The sequence below is a fragment of the Malania oleifera genome, chromosome 2 (assembly GCF_029873635.1).
Source record: "Malania oleifera isolate guangnan ecotype guangnan chromosome 2, ASM2987363v1, whole genome shotgun sequence".
Taxonomy (NCBI): domain Eukaryota; kingdom Viridiplantae; phylum Streptophyta; class Magnoliopsida; order Santalales; family Ximeniaceae; genus Malania; species Malania oleifera.
Window position 1 is genome coordinate 144038831 of NC_080418.1, and position 14583 is coordinate 144053413.

Genomic DNA, 14583 nt, shown 5'->3' on the forward strand with positions numbered 1-14583 from the left:
CATACAAAAAATATGAAAGTTGCATTATTATTTTAATAATTTTTCATGTGTTCTGGTTTGTATTAGAATAACCAATGGGACCTTACATTGACTAAATCATGTCCAGGAATTCCGGAGGGCTCCCTCTCACATAATGATATAACTAAATCAATTCCCTGGAATTCAAAAAAAGAGTACGGTCAAATGGAAGAGCAAGCAGCTGGCCTGGTCACAAGGCCAGATGTCCCATCCCCAACCATCAGAACTACAAGTGTCATCACAAATCCTCACATGCGTCCCCCCATCCCATCGCCCCCCTCCCTCTATAAATTCCGCACCTTACTGCCATGCAAAATTCATCACTCAAATTAATTAAGTCGTGAGCTTCAGCATCTATCGCTAGCTGTGTGTTCGTAGTCATATCCCCTCAAAAGAAAACTCAAGATGAACCAGCAATCGAACAGTGCGAGCTACCAGGCGGGCCAGGCCAAGGGCCAAGTCCAGGTACATTAATTCCTAATACCCTACTACGTGCTTTCCATGCTTTTCTTTTTTCCTTTATATCTTTTAAGATTTTAACATTTATGTATATATAACTGGTTTAATTCATCAGGAAAAGACTAACCAGATGGCAGACAAGGCCAGCAATGCTGCTCAGTCTGCCAGGGAGTCCTGCCAGGAGGTATATACATTTACATGCATACACCCATTAATTATGTACATGCATAAGAAGCTACACATCGTTAATTTAAATGAATAGTTAATATACCATTTCCCAAAACTATCCATATGTGTATGTGTGTGTGTTGTGTGTGCGTATGTGTGATGTGATGGTTATGGTTAAAAACTAATATATGCATGGATGGATATCGACGTGGGGGTTGCACTGGTGAAGGCAGGACAGCAGATGAGGGCAAAGGCACAGGGAGCTGCTGATGCGGTCAAGAATGCGACTGGAATGAACAAGTGAAGAAGCTATTAATTAGGAGGATAAGGATCCACGATCCATCTGCGCCCCAGCCCAATTCCTTTTCTTCTTCTTTTTCTTCTTGAACCTATCCCTGTTTCATCGCTTTTTCAATTTATTTATTTGTATTCTTTTATTTTGGGGGGAGGGGAGCAATTTTGGGCTCTTTATTTATTTATTTATTTATTTTCTTCTCAATTTTCCTGAAGTGCTGCCGGTTGTTACTGGCTAGCTTTGGAAGAAGGAAAGAACTATCAATCCATCCATCTATTTAGCTCTAGCGATCAGAGAGTTGTTGTCGTTCCGAGTTATTTTTGTTTTGGAGAATAATATAATCTTTCTTTCTTTCTTTCTTTAATTTCTTTGTATATTAATTCGTTGCAGCTTTCTTAATTTGTTTCATGGTGAATGACTGATGATCATAATTATCAGCAGCTATATATAATAATTAACTAACCATTAGATAAATAATTAATTATAGTTGGCATTTGTCATGAATGATAATTTTTATTTATTTATTTATGATATCAATATGCAGTTCTCATTTTCATAAATAATTAAATTAAGAGCTTCAAAATTAATTAATTAATGAATCCCCTTCACAGCCATATATCATAATTAAGTTAGAATGACAGTGCCAAGATGAGCAGCCTGAACTCCTCAGACACTTGTAACAAGAACCAAGTATGAACTATTATATATGACGATTTAATCTTGAAAATGAGCACTTAATTTGTCTAATTCTGATTTATGTATATATGTAAATATATATCAGATTATTTACGTATATATACATATATATGAGATGATTTACGTATATATATATATATATATATATATATATATATGTATGAAAAGATGAGGAAATTTTTGATAAAATAATTTATGTATATATATATATATATATATATATATATATATGAAGTAATCAATCTTAAATTACTTCATAATTTTCTTCCTTAAAATTGCTTTCTAAATCTTGAATAGCTTCTTCTTTACTAAGAACATTCAGATTATATTTTTTAAACATTTCTTCTATGTTTTCCATAATTCTTTTTTCTTTGGAATCAAATTTAAAATCTAAATTTGGTATTGAAAAAGGTTTAACTAATGTCGGTTGTTTGATAACTTTACTTGACTCTCCCTTTTCATAAGTACTTTTCTTCTCTAGTCTCTCTTCTATAAGGGTTTCCATTCTTGTATTCTGCTTTATTCAAAGTTCAAATCTTGAAATGATCTACAGAGTTTATTGCAAAGCAACAATTTCAACGGTTTTGCCAAATTCACTTCGAACAAGTGAAAAAAGAAAAACAATTATGCTTCAATCAAATTATTATAGAAAATCCTTTGTCTCTCATCCCAAGAAACTTCTTTGGCATGAGATTCAATCCGGGGGAGATTGAGAATTTAGCAGTTTAAACGAAACAAATCATGAAATTATTCCAGGAATTCAAAAAACAGAAAGTTATTCAAGATGAAAGTGGAAATGTTAAAATTAACTTTCAACCACAATTAATAAGAAATCATAGTGTTGGTCAAACTTCAAAACAATCAATCGATTTAGGAAGAAAAAGTATTTCAAGTCTTAATATATACGCTGAACCAAGTAGAAACCTCAAACTTAAAGGAGTCGACTTTGGTCCAGAAATACCTCAAGGTTATTATCAAGAAATTCCTGAATCAAACTCTCAAACTGAATCCCAAATCTTAACAGAGGATCAAAGAGAAATACTTCAAGAAGAAAACCAAAGGAAGAATATTATGGTTTTAAGTAAAAAGTTTGAACCAAACATGGAAATAATTAAAAAAGACTATTATCATGATCTTAATGAATTCAATAGAAGATTATTCTTTAAAAAATTTAATCAAGAAGGAGAACAAATCAAAACAGAATGATTCGAAAAGATGGAAGAATTACAAGAAAATATTCCTTTTTTCAAATTTTTCAAAGAAAGACAAACGATTAATGTTATCCAAGATTATAAAAATTGGAAAACCTCTGATAATTATTATGTCAAATCTATTCATCCTCTAGAAAATTCAATCAAATTTAACTACAAGGGAAAAAAAATTTATGCTTCACCTTTCAAAGAATCAAAAGGGAAAACAAATATTGATCAAATAATTAGTCAAAATAATTATACAAATCAAATGCTAAGATCAATGGCTACTCAACAATCAAGGATTGAAGAACGACTAGAAAGCCTTGCAGAAATTAAAGAAGATAGTGTTGGCGTGAGCTGTCATTGTAAACAACCAAGAGAGATTTGAGGCATTTGAAATTTGTAACATCCCATAAATCAGGGTGGTTAGCTTGAGTCTAGGAGATGAGAAACTGTATAGTAAAGTTAAGTTTTTTATATATAAGAAAGGAAAGACGGCTGAAAAAAAAAAAAAAAAACGGATGAAGAAGGAGTAGAGTACAAAAGACAGATTTTTTACATGGTATCAGAGACAAACGAGTTCTGGCTTCCTATATTGCATCCTAACCATACCTCTATTCATGGCGAACTCTGATGATCTGAACTCTTCTGACGACACATCCAATCTCTTTGATTCTATCCTTGAATTGACTACAAGGATGATCGAGGTTTTGAACAATACTCGGACCCCGACCACCACCACTGAAACATCTGCTGCTCCGATCGGCATTAAGTTGGATGGTTCTAACTATGCACTGTGATCCCAGGTTGTTGAGATGTATATCTCTGGCAAGGATAAACTGGGGTACATTAATGGCGACTTTCCCCAGCTGCCATCCACTGATCCCTCCTTTCGCAAGTGGTGCACCGATAACACCATTGTTAAAGGTTGGTTAATTTCTTCCATGGATTCGTCCTTGATTGGCAATTTTATTCGGTTTCCTACGGCAAAGGCGGTTTCGGATTCCATTGCCACTACCTTCTTTGATGGTAGTGATACATCACAAGTGTATGATCTTCAACGCCGTGTGACACGGCTGAAGCAAGCCGCTGGCTCGCTGGAAAAATATTATACTGTGTTGCAAGGTTTATGGCGTGAAATTGATTTCCGCCAGCCAAATCCTATGGAATGCTCTATTGATATTCAGCATTATAATCGGATCATTCAGAAAGACAGTGTTTATGTGTTTTTGGATGGTCTTGACGATCGACTGGACAAAATACGAGCTGATGTTTTGCAGATGAAACCATTTCCTACTGTCGAACAAGCGTATGCGCGTGTTAGACGGGAGGCTATTCGACAACAGGTTATGACTACCCATGACCCCGATGGGCTCCAAGGGGCTATCTTGGCCTCAAAATCACTTACATTAAGCACCTCTGCCCCTGGTAAATCTTCCAAGCCCCGAAACTCCACTGATTCGAAAAAATTTTCTCATTGTGGAAACTAGAAGCACACACGTGAAACCTGTTTCAAATTGCATGGGTACCCTGATTGGTGGCATGACCTTCAAGCCTGTAAACATCTTGCTGGAATCGAAACGAATGGAAATTCAGGCACAGCTGCTGTTGCTGCTGCAGAGCCTCATCTTTCCCTTATACAACCAGTTGCAACGTCTACGAATGCTCCTCCTAATTTGAACTCAGGTATCCCTGATCTTGCTCTTCCTACCTCCCATCAAGATACAGACTGTAGTGCATGGCTTCTTGACTCGGGGGCCACTAACCATATGACTTTTGCTGCCTCGGACTTCTCTCATACCTCTCTTCCGCGACGCACCAGCATAGCCAATGCAAATGGTGTTATCTCACTAGTCACTGGCGCTGGTTCTGTGACTTTATCTCCATCACTGCATTTATCTAATACTTTACTTGTTCCGTCTTTATCCCATAAATTGTTGTCTGTAAGTCAGCTTACTGCAGACCTTGGGTGTGTTGTGCTTATTATCCCAATTTCTGTCTTATTCAGGATATTCTCACCAAGGAGATAATTGGGCGTGGTACTAAGAGGGAGGGATTATATTATGTGGAAGACATTAGTATCGACCAGACCAATCACACGAACCATCCGCATGCTGATAAAGAGACACTACTTTGGTTGTGGCATCGACGCTTGGGACACCCATCTTTTCCTTATTTGAAGCATGTTTTTCCTAATTTGTTTAAGCATTTACAGAATCCTGATTTGAAATGTGACACTTGTATTTTGGCTAAGAGCTATCGCGCTACTTATCCTTTAAGCATGAATAAAAGTGACACTCCATTTACGTTAATTCACTCTGATGTATAGGGGCCCTCACCTATTACTAATATGTCTGGCTTTCGTTGGTTTGTGATTTTTGTGGATGATTGTACTCATATGACATGGCTTTACTTGATGAAACAAAAAGATAAGGTTGTTAGTGTGTTTGAAACATTCCATGCTATGGTTGGTACTCAATACGGTGCCACCATGAAGGTTCTCTGCTCTGATAATGGTGGTGAATATGTCAATAAGCACCTTAAAGCGTACTTTACTCAACATGGTTTAATTCATGAAACTTCATGCTCACAAACACCTCAACAGAACAGTGTTGCCGAGAAGAAGAATAGACATGTTCTTGAAACTACCCGTGCTTTGCTTCTCGGTGCTTATATGCCCAAACGTTTTTGGACCGATGCCGTCTCAACTGCTGTCCATCTTCTTAACCGAATGCCTTCCAAGGTTTTATCCTCTAAGACACCACTCCAACGTCTTTCTACTTATGTGTCACTACCTACTGCACTAATGCTTCCTCCTCGCGTCTTCGGGTGTGTTGTCTATGTGTATCTCCACAAGAACCAACACACTAAACTTGATCCGTGTGCATGTCGATGTTTGTTTTTGGGCTATGGCGTCCATCAGAAAGGGTACCGGTGCTATGATCCTACCACTCGAAGACTCTATGTGACTATGGATGTCCAATTCTTGGAGACTGATATGTTCTTTTCCTCTTTGGCACCTACTTCTCCTCTTCAGGGGGAGATACATAATGAAGAGTTGAATTGGTTCCAACATGAGGTGCCAAATGAGTTTGATTGGTTGGTGCCAAATGAGGGGCCACATGAACATGAGGGGCAGGCTGGGCTGAATGATAACTTAGGCATTGTGAATTGTGAAGCTGAGATATATCCTACTGCAGAGCATGCAACATCTGAGACTGAACCTATATCCCCTCCCTCTGAAGTGCCAACCAAATCATCTCCTGAGAATACTCCTGAGGTGTGTAATGTTATTACACCCTTACATACCGATGATATAGATGCTTCTGTGGGTTATGTCTTACCTTACAGGTACAATCGTGGCAAGCCACCTACTAGATACTCTCCAGATATTGAGGAACGAAGGTCGAGGTATCCTATTGCTAACTATGTATCCACCAAGGAACTCTCTGAACCGATTAAGAAATTTGCACAAGAACTCTCCATATGTCAAATTCCTACTAGTGTTCATGAGGCATTGGCAGATCCAAGATGGACCCGAGCTATTGAGGAAGAAATGGAGGCACTACTAAAAATGATACATGGACTCTTGTTCCATTACCTAAAGGAAAACAAACTATGGGGTGCAAATGGGTGTTCTCCATTAAACACAAAGCAGATGGATCTATTGAACGGTACAAAGCACGACTGGTAGCGAAGGGATATACGCAGACATATGGTGTCGATTATTAGGAGACTTTCTCACCTGTAGCCAAGCTAAACACAGTTAAGGTATTATTGTCTCTTGCTGCAAATCTTGATCAGCCTTTGCATCAATTTGATGTAAAGAATGCTTTTCTCAACGGTGATCTCCAAGAAGAGGTTTATATGGATGTTCCTCTTGGTTATACAACATCTTCAAAGAATGGAGTGGTGTGCAAATTGTAGCGAGCATTGTACGGACTGAAGCAATCACCACGAGCGTGGTTTGGAATGTTTAGCTTGGCAATGAAGAAATATGGCTTCCAACAAAGTAACTCTGACCATACTTTGTTCTTAAAGCATCAGTTAGGCAAGGTAACTGCTTTAATAGTTTATTTAGATGACATTATTATTACAGGAGATGATGAAGACGAAATCTCTCTGCTTCAAAAGCAATTAGCAATTGAATTTGAGATGAAAAATCTGGGAGGACTCAAGTATTTCTTGGGAATTGAAGTTGCCAGGTCTAAGAAAGGCATATTTCTCTCCCAACTGAAATACATATTAGATTTTCTAACCGAAGTAGGGATGTTGGAGTGTAGGCCTGCAGACACCCCCATAGTTCAAAATCACAAGCTTGGAGAATACCCAGACCAAGTACCAATAGATAAGGGAAGATACCAAAGGTTAGTTGGTAAACTCATTTATCTCTCCCATACTCGCCCAGATATTGCCTATGCTGTAAGTGTCGTAAGTCAATTTATGCATAATCCAAGTAAGAGTCATATGGAAGCAGTGATTCGAATACTTCGATACTCGAAGTCATCCCCGAGCAAGGGACTTATGTTCTCAAAACATAATAGTCAGCCGATGGTTTATGGGTATGCGGATGCGGATTGGGCAGGTAATATCACTGACAGAAAGTCTACATCAAGATATTTTACATTTGTTGGAGGAAATCTTGTAACTTGGAGAAGCAAGAAACAAAAAGTGGTAGCCTTGTCAAGTGCTGAAGCTGAGTTTAGGGGAATGGCTAAAGGTCTTTGTGAACTCCTTTGGCTAAGAAAGCTACTCACTGAAATCGGGTTTGCCCTCACTTCTGAGATTGATCTCTTGTGTGACAATAAAGCTGCAATTGCCATTTCTCACAATCCTATTCAACATGATCGTACTAAACATGTGGAGGTAGATCGACACTTCATCAAAGAGAATCTTGAAGCAAAAACAATTAGGTTTTCGTTTGTGAAATCCGAAGATCAATTGGCAGACATCCTTACAAAAGTTGTATCTAGCAAGGACTTCTACAACTCACTTGACAAGTTGGGCATGCGAGACCTCTATGCATCAACTTGAGGGGGAGTGTTGACATGAGCTGTCATTGTAAACAACCAAGAGAGATTTGAGGCATTTGAAATTTGTAACATCCCATAAATCAGGGTGGTTAGCTTGAGTCTAGGAGATGAAAAACTATATAGTAAAGTTAAGTTTTTTATATATAAGAAAGGAAAGACAGCTGAAAAAAAAAAAAAAGGATGAAGAAGGAGTAGAGTACAAAAGACAGATTTTTTACAGATAGTACTTACGAAAAAGGGGAATCTAGTAAATCAAAAGCTAGATTAGAAGAACCAATACCTTTCAATATATTAGATCAAAGTTTAAAGGATTTTTGTTTTGACAAACAAAATGATCTTCTTATCAAAAAGATTGATGAATTAGTTAATCAAACCTCTAATCTAAAAATTAATATGATATCAAAAGAAGAAGCAATTAATGCTCTTGAATCAAACTTTACAAATAATGAAGACTTTGAAATCAATAAAATCAAAGATAAAAGTATCCAAGTCAAAGAACTTATTACAAAAAGCCTACACCTCCAAGTCTTTTATCAGAAGAAATTAATGATCTAATTCCTTAAAAAATATTCCAAGGTAATGAAATTCATGAATGGTGAATTGAAGGTTTAACAGAACATCAGCTTCATTCATTCTTACATCAAATGGCTATGGCTGCAACAGCCTGTAGGCTTCATTCAAACAAAGTTAGTGAAGAACAAATAGTTGCATTAATTACTCATTGATTTACAGGAACATTAAAGGAATGGTGGGATCATTATCTCACCTATTCTGAAAAAAGACAAATTTTTGAAACGAAGAAAGTTAAAGAAGAAAATGAAGTTCAAACTCAAGAAAGTGATGCAGTTGTAGCACTTCTTTGGGCAATCTTTAGGCAATTTATTGGAGATCAAAGTAGTCAACATGAGAAAAATAGTGTAATACTTTTAAATCTCAGTTGTCCAAAACTAACAGACTTTCAATGGTACCAAGATGTTTTTATTTCAAAAGTTATGAGCAGACCAAATGGAAGATTTGGATTTTGGAAAGGAAAATTCATTAGTGGTTTACCCAAACTATTTGCTCAAAGAGTTAGAAAACATGTCAAGGAAACCTTAGGTACAAACTATGAATCAATTACTTATGGTCAAATTATCTGTACAATTAATCATGAAGGTTTAAAACTCTGCAATGAACTCAAAATACAATCTCAAATGAAGTCTGAATTTAAGAGAAACAAAGGAGAATTAGGAGACTTTTGTACTCAATATGGATATGAGAAAATTCAAGCACTTTCAAGAAAACATCAAAAGAAAACTCACAAAAAATACAAACCATCAAAAGATTATTACAAAAATTATGATAAAAAATTTTACAGAAAGAAAAAGCGAAACCCCAAACACAAGATAAATTTCAAAATTATAAAAATAAAAAAACTTGTTTCAAATGTGGAAAGAGAGGACATTATGCAAAAGATTGTAAAGTTAAACAAGAGATTAAAGAACTCAATATAGGGGCAAAATTAAAGAAACAAACACTCAATCTAATCAAAGATGATAAATCTGAAGAATATGATTCAACTTCATCATCCACCTCATTATCTTCCTATAAAGAATTTGTCAATGAAATTATTTCAAGTTCTGAAACTTCAACCTCTTCTGAAGAATCTTGTCAAGAAGAAATAGGATTTTGTTCATGTAACAAATGCTCCAAATCAGTCAATGTTATTTCAAAAGAGAATGAAATTATATTTGAAATGATTGAACACATTCAAGATCCAGAAGTAAAACACAAGTATTTGCTCCCTTGAAGGAGATTATTTTAGCTCAAGGGGAGAGTTCAAATCGAGTATTCATGCATGTGTTTCTTCATATGTACACACATTGAAAAAAACAAAAAAAAGGAAGCAGTGATGAGTGGACTTCCATGATTTCATGCCTCATTTTCATGGTTAAGTAATGATTCCTAGTTAATTACATGACACTAGGTGATTAAGAAAGGCTTCCACTAAAGGGAGAGTGATTGGAAGCTATAAGTTAAGAGGAAATGTTGAGAATTCTATTTGTGAGTTTGTCTCATATCGAAAAAGGATGATGAGTGCTTATATATATGGGGGGGCCTAAAACTTCGTAAATTTAAACTTTTAATTCAAGTTGGTACTCACCATGTATATCAAACCCTTGCTAAAGACTCTTTGTGCATAGGTTGCAAAGGTAGTTTGGCATTTCACTAATCATATGATGATATCTATGGCATTTTTGTGCATCCTAGAGATCCCAATTGGTTTTCACATATGTCTTCATGACTTTTTGTGAGTGCAAACTATCTCTAGTTCCTATATAGCAAATGCACAATGACAAATTATAACAATCTTCTTAACAACAATCCTTGGTGTAAGGCATAACCAGTTTCCTTTGCTACAAGTCCCATTGCTTCCTTGGTTTCTTCAAGTAGGCTACTAGCTTAAGATAAGAAGTTAATGGATTCATCCAAGATGGTAACACTCTACAATGCATACTTGGAAACCAACGTTTAGCTCAACAAATTCTACTCTCAAAATATAATACAAAATTTCAAATGCTCATGTATGTAAACAGGACATTTGTCTCAAAACAATGTTTGTACTTGTCAAAAATATGCAACAAGAAATCATACTTGGAACACCATTTTTTACAATGATCTATCCTTTCAAAGTTGATAAAAAATGGTATACATACAACAATAGGTGGTCAAGATATTACATTTGAATTTATTGACAAAATGCATGAAAAGGAAATCAATACATTAAAAGATTTAGGAATCAGTAAGATAAATCTTATTCAAAACAAACAAAAGCATGTTAAATCTTTATCAAGGGAAATCTATCATAAAAAAATTGAAGAACAAATTCAAACCTCAGAAGTCAAACTTCAAATTAAAATATTTAAAGAAAAACTTGAAAAAGAAGTATGTTCAAATCTTCCAAATGCTTTCTGGAACAGAAAGAAACATTTTGTCAAACTACCTTATACAAAAGATTTTATAGAAGATAAAATACCTACAAAAGTAAGGCCTATTCAAATGAATAAAGAACTACCAGAATATTGTAAAAAGGAAATTCAAGATTTACTCGATAAAAGATTAATTCGGAAAAGTAAATCTCCTTGGAGTTGCGCTGCCTTCTATGTTCAAAATCAAGCTGAAATAGAGAGAGGCGCTCCAAGACTTGTTATTAATTACAAACCATTAAATAAAGCTTTACAATGGATTAGGTATCCAATACCTAACAAGAGAGATTTACTCAATAGACTCAATACAGTTTCAATATATTCAAAATTTGATATGAAATCAGGATTTTGGCAAATACAAATCGCTAAAGAAGATAAATACAAAACAGCATTCACATTACCATTTGAACACTATGAATGTAACGTAATGCCCTTTGGTCTAAAAAATGCTCCTTCAGAATTTCAAAATATCATGAATGAAATTTTTAACAATTATACAAAATTCACAATTGTATACATTGATGATGTCCTTGTATACTCTAAGTCAATCAGTCAACACTTCAAACATCTCAACATTTTCTATGACATTGTCAAGAGAAATGGTTTGGTTGTCTCTTAACCAAAAATCAAATTATTTCAAACCAATGTTAAATTTCTTGGTCATCAAATATATCAAAACAAAATCACTCCAATCCAAAGATCGCTGGAATTTGCTGACAAATTTCCAAATGAAATTACAAACAAAAAACCAACTTCAAAGATTTTTAGGATGTTTAAATTATGTTGCAGATTTCATACCAAACATCAGAATTTTAGTCAAACCATTATTCAAAAGACTTAATAAAAATCCACGAGTATGGACAAATGAATGTACTCAAATAGTTATTAAAGTCAAAACCTTGGTCAAGCCTCTTCCTTGCCTTAATCTTCCTGACCCTAAGGCTTTTATGATTGTAGAAACAGATGCCTATGATGCTGGATTTGGAGGTATTCTCAAACAACAGATTGATTCAAAAGAAACCTTAGTCAAGTTTCATTCGGGAGCTTGGTCTGGACCTCAAGTCAATTACTCAACAATCAAAAAAGAAATTCTTTCAATTGTTCTTTGTATTCAAAAATTTCAAGACGACTTATTCAATAAAGAATTTCTACTTCGAATTGATTGTGCAAGCGCAAAAAATATCATTGAAAAAGATGTCAAGAATTTGGTTTCAAAACAAATCTTTGCTAGATGGCAAGCAATTCTATCTATTTTTTATTTTAAAATTGAGTTTATCAAAGGAACTTCAAACTCCATTCCAGATTTTCTTACAAGAGATTTTCTGACAGGACAAAATGCCAAGAATAACAGCTAAAGACCTTTATTCAAAGCCTCAAGAGTCAAAAGCCCAAAGCCAAACCTTAAAAGCCCAACAAACACAAATTCCTGTTCATAACAGGTTCAACCCACTTCTAAGGCCTCAAATACCTTCCTTCAAAGAAGTTATGGAAAGTCAGGCCCATTCCTCAGCTGCCCATCAAAGGGATCAAGCTCAAAAGGTACATGTTTCAAAAGGATATTATTCAAAAGGCTTCGAGGATCTCTTCCCCATCGAGCTCGAATGGGAAGACTCCACTCCCTTTGAAGTCATAAAAAATTGTTTCTTTTTTGGGTGCCATTTCGATACTCCAGATCCATTAAAGAACAGAGAATTTTATGAGTTAATTTTGATTGAATCCAATTCGATTGTAATCAATCATAATTACGACCTCCAAGATTCTTCAAAAATTAATTTTTCAAAATTAAAGATTTTCAAAATTATTTCCCCTACTGAATGGGGATCTCATCCGAGAATTTCAAAAAGATTCAAAGGTAATTTTATTCCTCAAACTTACGACTATAAAGATTATATCAACGCTTGGTCAAACGTTCTTTTCCTTAGAAATTATTCTCATTCCTGGTTTCTTCATTTTGATAAAAAAGTTTGTAAATCCTTTGCAAATTGGTTTCTCAAATGGTTTAAAACCTTTGGTCCTGATATCGTCATTTTTCTAAAAGTAATTCAAAATGATCTTGAATTATTTCAAAAGAATTTTCTCCTTCCTCAGGATCAATCCGACTTTTCTTGGAAGCTTCTACATTTTTGTTCAAATTTCGGAATTACTTGGATATTTTGTTGGGACTATCTTTTTGCCTCTCATATAGAAAGTATCCTTTGTTACTCAAAATCAATAAGGAGAATTTTCAAAATTCAATGGTGGGAAAAATTCACCATACCTGAAAATCAAGTCCAATCATGGTTGGTTCAGCATGTTCTTCCACCCTCAAGCTCTCAAGGATCAATCTTAAAATCAAAAGAATGATAAGATGATTTATGTATATATATATATATATATATATATATCATTCTTTTGATTTTAAGATTGATATATATATATATGATTTATGATGATTCTCAAAGGAATAAATCAAGTTGAAAAGTATAAGGAAAATTTTGATGATTCTCTCTATTGGAAGAATGATAGGATCCATTTAGTATGTTCATTATATATGTTCCATGACTAAGACTTTGACCACGTAGGAGGATTTTTGAGTACACTTATCTGTCCACGTAGGAGGATTTTTCTTTATATATATATATATATATATATATATATATATATATATATGTATATATGTAAATAATCCGATATAATCTGATATATATTCATATACGCAAATCATCTGATGTATATATATATACGTAAATCATCTCATATATATGTATATATAAGTAAATATAAATATATATATATATGTGTGTGTGTGTGTGTGTGTGTGTGTAAATCATCTGATATATATGTATATATACGTAAATCATCTAATATATATGTATATATACGTAAATAATTTGATATATATATATATATATACGTAAATCATCTAATATATATATGTATATATACGAAAATATATATATATATATATATATACATACGTAAATATATATATTTATATATACGTAAATAATCTGATACCGGGCACCTGAATGAAACCTAACAAAAGTTTCAACCAAATCACTTTTCTGTTTGAAAATTCCTCCAAATCCGACATTAGAGGCATCGGTTTCGATGATCATGAAGGGCTTAGGGTCTAGGAGGTTAAAATAAGGAAAAGTTTTGACAAAGGCTTTAACCTTAATTATAATTTGAGTACAATCAAATTATATATTTACGTTTATATATATATACGTAAATCATCTGATGTATATGTATATATACATATAGTTGATCTTTGAAATTAATTCACCAACTATGTCTCCGGTCTTAGATCAAGAACAAAGAGAAGCCTTAAGTGAAGAAGGTCAAAGAAAAAATCTATTAACAATAACTGAAAATTTTAAATCACAAATGGATATTTTACGAGCGGATTATAAACATAAGTTAAATAAGAAGAATAGAGATAATTTTCTTTGAAACTTATAGTGAAGGAGAAAGAGAAACAAAAAAAGAAGGATGGTTAGAAGAGATGCAAAGAACTAAGAGAAACATTTTATTCTTTACTTATGTCAAAAAAAGGCAACAAGAAGTTAATGTCATTCATAATAATAAGTGGAAATTATTAGACAATAATTATGTAACCTCAACTCATCCACCAAAAGATTCATTTAAAATTCAATATAAAGGATCAAAAATTATCGCATCACCTTATAAAGAAACTAAGAATACTGATACTGAATTCGATCAATTAGTTAGCCAAAACAATTATACAAATCAAATGTTGCAATCTCTTGCAA

General features: G+C 34.1%; 1 protein-coding gene across 1 annotated transcript; it reads left to right on the forward strand.

Annotated features, from left to right (window-relative positions):
- The first annotated feature begins 353 nt into the window (after window positions 1-353).
- LOC131147920 (stress-induced protein KIN2-like) lies at window positions 354-1298 on the forward strand. Its single transcript, XM_058097575.1, has 3 exons — window positions 354-483; window positions 593-661; window positions 875-1298. The coding sequence occupies exons 1-3, from the start codon at window positions 424-426 to the stop codon at window positions 947-949; spliced, it is 204 nt and encodes a 67-aa protein (XP_057953558.1). The 5' UTR covers window positions 354-423; the 3' UTR covers window positions 950-1298.
- The last annotated feature ends 13285 nt before the right edge of the window (window positions 1299-14583 follow it).

Bases quoted from the DNA above. Each gene is read 5' to 3' on its own strand.
- LOC131147920 (XM_058097575.1), top strand. From the start codon at position 424: ATGAACCAGCAATCGAACAGTGCGAGCTACCAGGCGGGCCAGGCCAAG. The intron at 484-592 runs GTACATTAATTC...TTAATTCATCAG, and splicing joins AGGCCAAGGGCCAAGTCCAG to GAAAAGACTAACCAGATGGC. The intron at 662-874 runs GTATATACATTT...GCACTGGTGAAG, and splicing joins CCAGGGAGTCCTGCCAGGAG to GCAGGACAGCAGATGAGGGC.